This window comes from Barbus barbus (genome assembly GCF_936440315.1).
Source record: "Barbus barbus genome assembly, chromosome: 36".
Taxonomy (NCBI): Eukaryota; Metazoa; Chordata; class Actinopteri; order Cypriniformes; family Cyprinidae; genus Barbus; species Barbus barbus.
Window position 1 is genome coordinate 711,855 of NC_136714.1, and position 10,382 is coordinate 722,236.

The 10,382-nt window shown below is 37.4% G+C and overlaps 1 protein-coding gene across 3 annotated transcripts in view; it reads right to left on the reverse strand.

Annotated features, from left to right (window-relative positions):
• Positions 1-9,927, reverse strand: part of LOC306855653 (gamma-aminobutyric acid receptor subunit alpha-1-like) — a 30,850-nt gene extending 20,923 nt beyond the window's left edge. The window contains exons 1-5 of one of the 3 annotated variants that reach the window (XM_079394445.1): positions 8,703-9,066; positions 7,356-7,456; positions 4,750-4,856; positions 2,927-2,994; positions 1,378-1,598 (exon numbers count right to left, since the gene is read on the reverse strand). In XM_079394445.1, the coding sequence (XP_079250571.1) occupies positions 1,378-1,598; positions 2,927-2,994; positions 4,750-4,856; positions 7,356-7,435 (476 nt within the window). In that variant the 5' untranslated portion in view covers positions 7,436-7,456; positions 8,703-9,066. Of the gene's footprint in view, positions 1-1,377; positions 1,599-2,926; positions 2,995-4,749; positions 4,857-7,355; positions 7,457-8,584; positions 9,067-9,353 lie in introns of those variants that run through there. The other 2 variants (XM_079394446.1, XM_079394444.1) reach the window with 2 other exon arrangements.
• Positions 9,928-10,382: the final 455 nt, after the last annotated feature.

Here is a 10,382-nt window from a genome sequence, read left to right on the forward strand (position 1 = left end):
ACTGCAATTTTCTGCAAATCTGAGCCAGTTCCAGAGGGATTCAGATGAGTGGATCCACATCAGCTTTGGCATCTGTGCTCTCTTACTATGAATTATCATTATTGTTCTGTGTTCTCATTGGTATGCAGACATGTTGGGGATTTCACATGCAATCAGGAAATCAATCCGCAAGCGCAAAAATGTGAAACATATCGAAACTGTATACTGTCATGTTTCCTCAAGCAAAGAATTTAGAAAGTTCACTGAAAACTCTTTTTACAAGTGTGGCATCATATTACTATTCATTTAATTGTTACTAATTAAAGGGATTTTTTTCTTGATGACCTCAAATTGTTATATATATATATAAGCGCTGCCACTTAATGGCTATTCCTTGCAACAGCCGTACTTTTAAATCGACTCTTGCCACCTGTCCTCTCCGATGAATTTATAAATAAATTAGATAGCATACTCGGTTAAAGAAGTCACCACTCACCACTGATATTTAGAGTATGCAGTGATAAAATATTCTGGTCAGACCCAGGGCCGGCCCTAGCATTTTGGGGGCCCTAAGCATATTTTCAAAAGGGGTCCCCAATCCCTACCATTTCACCTAACCAACAATTAACTGTAAAGTTTTACAAAGGTTTTAAAGTTTTTGTATTAGTAGTAATTATCTTTAATTATCTTTAATATTATCTTTAATCTATAATATGAAGATGTATTTACTTATTAAGCAAAAAAAAAAAAAAAAGTTCAACCATCGCTTTCTGAGAAATTTATCAAAATTTTGTGAAATAATGCAAAAACACCTGCCAATGGGTTATAAAAATTACAACAGAGAATATTATTATTATTAATAATAATAGAAACATTATCTCTTTTCTGGGCTGGCCTGTTTTAGTCCAGATTAAAATGCAAAGATTTACAAGTGAAGACAAATGTTTTAAAAGTATTTAAGTATTTGGTGTAGTTTGATAAACGCCGAAGTGAATACAATACTGGATATCTGACAGCATGATACATCAGTAAATGTCATCCCCTACGGTACGTTCCTCCCATTTTTTATTTTGTTGACACAAATATGAACTTCCATCATAATCTACTAATTAAGCAGACTAAAGGATGCTTATAACATGTGTTTTCCTGATGCATTAGTCTCCTGAGAGGCAGAGGTCCATGTTATTTATGACAAAGCCAAATATAAAATTACACTAGCAATGCAAAAAATACATTTATAGACTAGTACTAATAATTTGAATATATTTGTAAACTGAGAGAGATGAAGACCCAGATCACTTCAGATCAAACACCAACATTAAAAGGAAATGACATGCAAAGGTGATCAGATGCACCATCTGTTCTTGCAAAGCAGAGGAAAATAAGCAGCAGCTTCACCTCATGGTGTAAAGTAGAGTTCCTTCCTCTGTGATCCGCAGCAGTTTGTTAGGCATGGTCATGTTATGGGCGACTGACTTCTTTCCGTTGTGGAAAAATGTGTCGGGGGTCCAAATTTTGCTGGCCATGAGATTGTTGAGACGGAGCACTGCCATGGGACCCTTGAACTTCAGCCTCTCGTCCTTCCAGCTCTGCCTGAAGAACACATCGATGGTGTACTCCTGCAAGACCACCGATAACACATCGTTTTCTCATCATCCCATGCATGGAGAAAGACTAAAAATCATTGTCAAATTCAGTTTAAATTTAAGTGTAGTTTTAGCTTGTTTACTAAAAATGTGTTACAATATAAGTAAAAAAAAAAGTTACACTCTTGTGATACCATTATAGCTATAGGTCATAGTTACCAGGTGCTGGCAAGCTCCAAATAGAACAAAATAAGCTCCTTTTTCTTTGCTTTGAGGATTCTAGTTGAGACTTGTAGTTATCGAGTCGCTTTTGTGCAGTGATTTCAGTAAAACTGCAGGCGTCATGAGGAGCCATGAGCTTTCTGAAGCATTGGTGGCCATAATTAGCGGCATGAATCATTCTAACAACTACTGATCGTCATAGCTGCAAGCATTTTTTCATTTTTGCATGATCATCCATTATGACACAGATACAGCCGGATGTTCTAGGTAGAGTCGCATAACCGAGTGAATCAGATGTAAAGCAAAAAAGAGATTTAACATAACTAAAGCATTTTTAACTGGATTTATGAAATTAGAAGACTTGATTTACAGACGTGCTTGCATAATATGTAGAGTTGCTTCATAACTTATGCTTGGCAGGAGAAATGTGATTCGATCCAGCCGGTATCTGATTTTCTGCAGGATACGCCATTATGTTATGAAAAAATATTATGTAGAATAAAAGAGTACATTTCCATAATCAAGTATATACAGTGGCTTCAAAAAGATCTACTTAATAATATCTGAATGTCATTTCACCAGATGACAACACTATATATCACACTAGGTGGGATCTGCAAACAAATAATGCTAGAGTTTTACTCTAACTTTACTTTTTCCGTCATTTTTACATTGTCAAGGTATTTTTTATAGATGTTCATATGAAGTTCACCCAGGCATCAGGTTCATCACATGAGCTGTGAACATGTTCCATTAATGCCTGAACAAACAAGTGTCATTTTGTTTTTCCAATTTATGGTTTAAAATATTTAATTTTGTTTTCTGCTTGACAGGCGTCTATTGCTTAAATCTAAATCATAAATAAATATTATTTATGATTGATATTTAATGTATTTCAAGACATTCATTTTTTTTTTAACGTGATTAAAGTGTCCCAACATTTTTTTTTTTTTTTAATTATGTAAAAAAGTAATTAAAATATATATTATTGGATCTGGCTTTCACATTTATGATTAAATAATCTCATTTCAAGTTTTTCAGTTTAGTAAAAAAATAATAATTTAACCATGTAAACGACTCTTCTGAACAGTGGCTACACAGAAAACCTGTGACATTTATAGAAAGTAAAAAAGTTTTACCATGTCATGGTCCGAGACCGGCCCAATACTCGTCACGAAAATGTCAGTCTTGACTTCGGTTACACGCTCTGTTGAAGCAAGAAATTAGGAGTTTGAGTGTCAATCAGTGTTGGTCATTAGCTTTAACTACGCTTTAATCCAGAGGTTCAACCTGCCTGACTTTGATCTAATCGAGGTTCAGCAAACTCTCCACGGGGGTCTCTCTCTCGCAACCTGCTTCCAATAATTCATTCATATTTTAGCTCTTTACTTTTCTTTTCTTTTCTTTTCTTTTCTTTTCTTTTCTTTTCTTTTCTTTTCTTTTCTTTTCTTTTCTTTTCACAAAGCATTAACATTTCAAATCACGTCAAGCAAACCCCACTATAACCTGTAAATACTTTTGTGTCGTTTATGTGGAAATGCACCTTACTTTTTTGCCTCAACAAAAATGCCTATGCACCATGGAACGATGACTGATGCTGACAGAAGTTGTTAGTCAACATCACTTGCTATTTATGACATGTTGTCACTTTGTGGGCGCTAAGGTAATGCGAGTAAGGTCAAACAGACGTGCTGAAAATTAAAAAGCTCCTTGCCAACTCAATGAATCATTCAGTTCCGTTCAAAGCTAATTTATGTCAGGTGTTAAATGATCTGCATTTATGTGGAAAACAGTGTTCAGTAGATGTGCTTTTGCCTGGTGGGCTTGTTCAGAACAAAACTGCTCTCCACCATCACCTTCATCACATTTCTGACGAGGCATGCTTTTGCATTTATTGTCTTTCAATGACCATACTTTCAAAACTTCTTTCAACATCTGATCTCTTGCTTTCATTACAGTTATACTAAATTTCTTTGTATGTTTCATGATTGTTTCAAAACACTAGATCATTGTAAGTAATGAGAACATTTATGATCTTTTTTTTCCATTTAGTACCTTTATAATAAGCTCATTCAATTGCAATTAATGCAAGATCCTGTATGTTTCAAATCAACCTGTTTGTAAATTAAAGATGTTACATTCGAAAATACAACTACATTACTTATGTTATGTAACTAACATAAAATCCATATTGTAATAGTATGTTTGTCATGGTATGTTTGTTATAGTATCTCTCTCTCTCTCTCACACACAAACACACACACTTTGAACATTGTGGTTATCATTTGACAAAAATGATTTATACTGTACCAATAACTCCTTATATTTTGGTTTTCTGTTTCAAAAACTGCAAACCAGTTTTACAGAATCCATATATATAGAAATCTATTCATATACCAAATATCTGATTAACCATTAACCACTTTAAATATCTTGCATTTAAAGGCTGATATCATTCAAAGATCATAAAATCTTCATCATTAGTGACATTAAAACACATTTTAGGCTTAATATTAAGAAATGTGCATTGTGCACAAGTAGTACTCCAAAAAAAGTTTAATTATAATTTTTATATCAGTAAGTCTCGAGTGATATGTCAGTAAATATGCTAATATATTTGACCTATACATGAAATAAATGTATTTCAAAGAATTTCCAGAAACACACACCATAGGTGTGTGTTTCTGGAAAGTCTGAGAAGCATTTTATTTTATTTTTATACAGAATTCCATGTTGCATCCTACCACCAAAATGAGAATATTAGCAATAAAATTATATGAAACTGCTAAATACGTGATTTATAAACCTATTGGAACATTATTGCTTACTGATTTATTTTCCTGACATGAAAAAGTGCTGTTACATCCGTTTGAAGATGTAAGTTTAGAAATCTCCCACAAGGCTGAAAACTGGGACACAAATGTATGAGGCAAGAAATCATCCGAGAAACTTCTGCACGTACCTCCGAGCCCGGGCCTGAGACGGTTGTCGTAGCCATCGAGGAGGCTGTCCAGAATCCTGGTGAAAACTGTGGTGTTGTCTTTCTGCTCATCTTCGGTCTGACTGGAGCTGACAATGCAAAACAGCAGACGTTTTATTCAAAACCCAATCAGTAGCAAAGGGTGTCTATAACACACGCTGATGTGTAAAATTAATGCAACACACTTCTCAGGGTAACTCTGAAAAAAACAGCCTGTTTAAAGAGAATTTGCAATGCAATAGCCTGAAGATAAACAACAAATCTCCTTCCGTCTTAGGAGCAAAGGGGGATATAACAGGAACAATACATTATTAATTAGCTAAAATACTCTTTTAGATGCAAATAAGCATGAGTTCTGGCAACACAAAGCCAAATCCTAAAAGACAAACCCATGGCTGCAAACAGAACGAACTCTGTCGCTCATAAATATTTCAGACAATGCTTATGAGCAAAATGCAGTTTAATCATATAGTGCAAAATGGTACTTCATGAATAAGAGCCTGTGAGGATGGGGGCCAATTTGTGCTTCTCTAAAAACAATCAACGGCTGGTCGTTCATACATAATTGCTTGCTTTTTTGGTAATCATTGGCATTCTTTTCCCGCTGGCAGGCACCGGACCATGAGTGCGACTGCAGACTCAATAAACACTGTTTGGTGTTTGAAAAATAAGCTTGGCATGGAAAGAGATTTCAAGGAGAGGATGAGGTCATCACGATTAGTTAGCATGGACGCACTTTCAAACAGAGAAAAGAGAGAGGGAGAGACGCGACAGACCCCGAAAGAGAGAGACATGTTGTGTCCTGGGGTTTCATATCTGCCATGTATTATTGCCAGTAATTCCACTATAAATCTTCCCCTAAACCAACATGGACAACTATTGATTCAAAGCAGTTAAATCAAATTTAAGTGCAATTGTCAGATGATATATGCTCGCCATCGCTGAGAAGAACAGCACACGCTTTTTCTGCTCATTTCATGCACTCATTTCAATCAGTCTTAATGTCTCCCAGCAGAATTTCCTTTATGGAGTCCGAAAGTCTGAGACCACTTTGGTGATTTTCAACAAAATGTTTTACTATTTCTAGATCACCAATCAAATGTAAGCAAATTTTAACTCCTTTCTACAAAGGTCAGATTTTCACATCGTACTGAATTGTACAAACTTGCAGACTTGAGCAGTATGCTCTCAATTTTTGTTGCCATCAAATTCTGATTCGTTTTTAGTTTTGTTCTATAATAACAAAATGCAAAAAAAGGCATTTTCACAAGTGGCCTCTCACACCTTTGGAACTCACTGGATTGTAGCTCGAAATACGAGAATAAAAATAAAACGAGAAGCCTTCCACCCTCCCCCATCTGTGCAGAGATGCACACGCACACAGACCCCATGAGCGACACAGAAAAGGGGTCACGAGAGGAAAACGTAGTCTCATATATTACGCATGCATGCCAGTGCAACACTCACAGCACGCCGGTAACGTCAGCCTGACCCAAAATTACATCTCCACTCTTACCTCTCATAAATGCACAAACATTCAGAGCTCAGGGCGTTTTTATTTAGTAATAATTAACTCAAATATATATTTGTTAGATTTAGGGTGAATGAGGAACCATACAGACATGAATAACACACTGCAGAATCCATGTGCTTATGAGCAGCATACAGATCCATATTAAACATTGTACAGCAACCCCATCTACAGGTCATCTGAACAGCAACAGTGTCGAATGCATGCTGTCCAGCGTCTGCTCTCAGAGCACAGCTTACAAATGACCCCCCATATGCATTTTTATGGCATTTTTAAAGTATTGTTATAAAATATTCATGGGAATGTCAACATCACTGTGACGGTCACCTGTCTAAACATATAAAATATGTCTAAAGCAAGGAAAACGTTGCATTTGTAATCACTTTACAATGATTATTTCACAATCATAATTTAATAATATGCATCATTAAAACATGTTTTTTCATGAACATCTTTAAAACTAATAATTTAAAGGTAAATGTGCAACATAATTCTCTGCTAACAGCACACAGGAATCCAAGCTGCATAATCTCATTAGTTAATACTACATTTCAAACATTAAAGACCTATTTCAAGCCACATTTTCCCATATAAATATTTATGCTTTGGTTACAAACCTTTGCATTTGTCCTTATATTTGAAATAGCTCTTGGCTGAATTTTCAGAAATATCTTACTACATGTTTTTGTATAAAATAAACAAATTCAGTGATGTTGCTTATGGATTACAGACATACGCAGTTTTTTAATGTATGTCATAATGTATGTCAGCAAAATTCACCTATAAATGAATAGCACTCCACGAAGCAGTATATCAGTAAAAGACTGCAGAGTGAGAATCTTAATGAAAGCTTAATTAGCATTACATTCTCTTTGAAGTCTGAGGTTCTGATCTTGGTCTAAGTTAACATTGTAGGTTTAGATCAAAGACCTTACATATTAAACTGAACATTACTGTAACTACAGCATACAGAGTGTTCTTTATCAAAAGCAGAGAATGTGTTAATCATTCCAAGTTGTGAGTGAAATATGCACCAACCTCAGGTGAGTAAACATACCTTTTTCCAGCCAGAACACTGGTCACCAGTAAACAGGCCCAAATCCAAAGCCAAACTGCTCCTCTTCCACCCCACATCATTCTCCAAAGGATGAATCCCCACTAAAGAAGAGAAAACACAATCATTCAAATAAACGTTACTGGAGCGGAGGGATTGCAGAAAGAAGCGAGGTATGTGGTTGTCAATACCCATACCGTAGCATTGTGATTATAGGGAGCATATGCATTAATATGCCTCGATTTTCATTTGTATTACAATTAAAAGACGGACAGGCTCAAAAGAAGTAAGTCTTTAGAGTCAGCTCACACACATCATAGTCACCAATCAATGTCTGCCTATATGGGATACCTGTTATTTTATATTCGTTATGTGATTTGTTGATCCGCAATAGTGAGACACTGCATTTAATCATCTAAACACAAATCCTATGAAAGCACAGTACCCTATACCAGTTTAACAAGTGCTGAACAATATGTTTTTTAACCTTCGAGATATAATTCAAAGCTTGAGCATATTTATTAATACCGTGCTTTGATGTGGTCCTGACCCCTTTATAGCTAACATAATACTACATAAATTATATACATGATCAGAATTAAGAGTAAACAAATATCACAGCTTTGCGTGACACAATACGACAGTTTATTGTCGACGACGTATGCCACAAGACCCACTATGCAAATCCTCAATGTTTAATCGCACTTACCCATTTTAGAATATTAATATGTGCTCATAGACATATAGGAATGTGCATCAGAGTGCTATACATATAAAAACACAGGGAGCTCATCTTTCATTCCGCTGGTTGGCACTACGCATTAACGCAAATCATTACACACACAATCGGCGCGTTAATTCTGCATTAACATCATACAAAATGATTTACAGCTCTATGTAAAAACCTTGATCGCTCGCCGAGGCTCTCTCCGTGATGCCCACAATCAGATCGCACGGGATATATTTGGGCAAAATCCCCCGACTTCCCAGGGATTATAATGCTTACACAATCCCTACTGTTCACACACTTTTGAGTTCTGTAGCGAGAGTGCATCATCAAAAACACGTCTTAAGGTATCTCTGAATTAGTATTGGGCGTGCGCCTCGGGGTTGCTCCTAAACATGCATGTGTAATAGCCTAATTCAATTGGAGTAATTAAGCAAACAGTGCGCACATCGCCAAGTTCACAGCAATCATGCGTACCACAAACATCATGCAGAGATGAAAGTACCTCATAATCCATTTTAGATTTCCAGGAATACGGCACTACCTTTATGCAGTTGTCATCCCTCAACCCCCGGTTTTACAATATCCAAGACACAAGCATCGAGTCTAAGTCATGCACTTACGTTAAATCGATCGTCAAACTTTTGCACACGTCTTTTCTGTCTGGATGCTCTGAGATGATGCTCTGAGATGTGAGCTGTGCTGAATTTGAGCTCGAGGCTGCTGCTGCTGCTGCTGATGATGATGCTGCCGAGCGCGCGCAGCTCTCGCGCACTCTTTATCGAAACTCTTCCCAGTTTACAGCAAATTAGTCATCTACCAAGCCCAAATCCTCAAGAATAAAGCTTTACTACAGCGGCACACTGGTGCCATATCGCTGAAACGAGATCGCTTGTGTGCATGGCGATTGTGTTAGCTAAATGGAAGGTGGTACCAATCTCACATCGAAAGACCAATCCGTCCCATTTTTATATGCAGCACAATTTCACTTGCGCTGCTGTCGACTTAATCTCTTTCAGTGGTTGGGAAATCAAATCCGCTTACATTTTTTTTTACCCGGATCTCGCCTCATTCATGCTCTCTTGCGTTGCGGTGGAACAATAAATACACGGTGCATCTTTTCCATCACAATGAACATGCTATTAATGATTACAGCAACGTTGCTGAGTGATGCCACGTTAAAGGCATGCCAGGCATGCAACAATATGCATGCCAATCCGCAGTGCATGCACACGCACGCAACCCAAATAAAGTAGAATGCATGCATCTCTCACCTAAATATCCCGATGGCTCGATTCTTTCCCAAAATCAGCTTGAAGGAGTCTCTACAAACCCTCGTCTCACCGACTCACCCACCGCCTGGAATATCGCACGGATATATGTATATATAGCCTATATATTTTGTAATCAAACGCTTAAGGAAGATCCGCAGTCCTTACAGCGCATCTGCAGAGGAGCTTTTCTGATCATTTGCGTAGTGAGGACACAAACTAAAAGCCGGAAGGTGTTTTAAACGTGACATTAACGAGGAAAATAGCGCAGCTTATTAGAGGCCACGTCGAGCGCATCGATCTCCGCCTGCTGGGTGTTAGAGAGCGATGCTGTGGCGATCTGAAACATTAGGACAGCTTTCACACAAACTCCACGGCGTCTTGACGTTTATGTGTCCGTGTGCATGCTTAACAAGAGATGACGACGAGTAGCCTAGTAGTTCCGCTTTAACCTCATGCAATGCGAGCAACAGCTGCAACACAAATACTTTTATTTCTGAAGTTTTAAAGAGCACGCTAGTATGCACTGTCTTGGTCTCTTAAATTCACCGTCTTCCCATCCTGGAACTACCTGAGCAAAGAAAGTCGGATCTCGCGTATCACTGCACGTTTCGCACGTGACTGTGCAGAGGGCGTCATGTGCATCAGGAAAGTTGTTTATTTGCACAGCGTACCCTTCATCTAATCAGCAACTCATAAATGATTCACATTTATCGGGTGACATTAATTCTTATGCATGGGTCGTAGGCTATAACTTTTCCCGTGTCGCTTCAGCACCACGGACAGCCACGAGACTGCAGACAGCTTTTAAAACGGTTTCTTACAGCAAACACGTGCACTGGAGGGTTGTGAACAGCGGTGGTCTTCTTGAAGACACAGACTCCCACATACGATGAAACCTTTGCATGATTAAGCATTATAATAGACATAACCCAACATGTTGTTTACAAAATACAAACATGCATACATAAATAAAATTACCAATCATAGTTGCATGCATTTCATTTTTCGTACAAGGTTAAACCTCTAAAA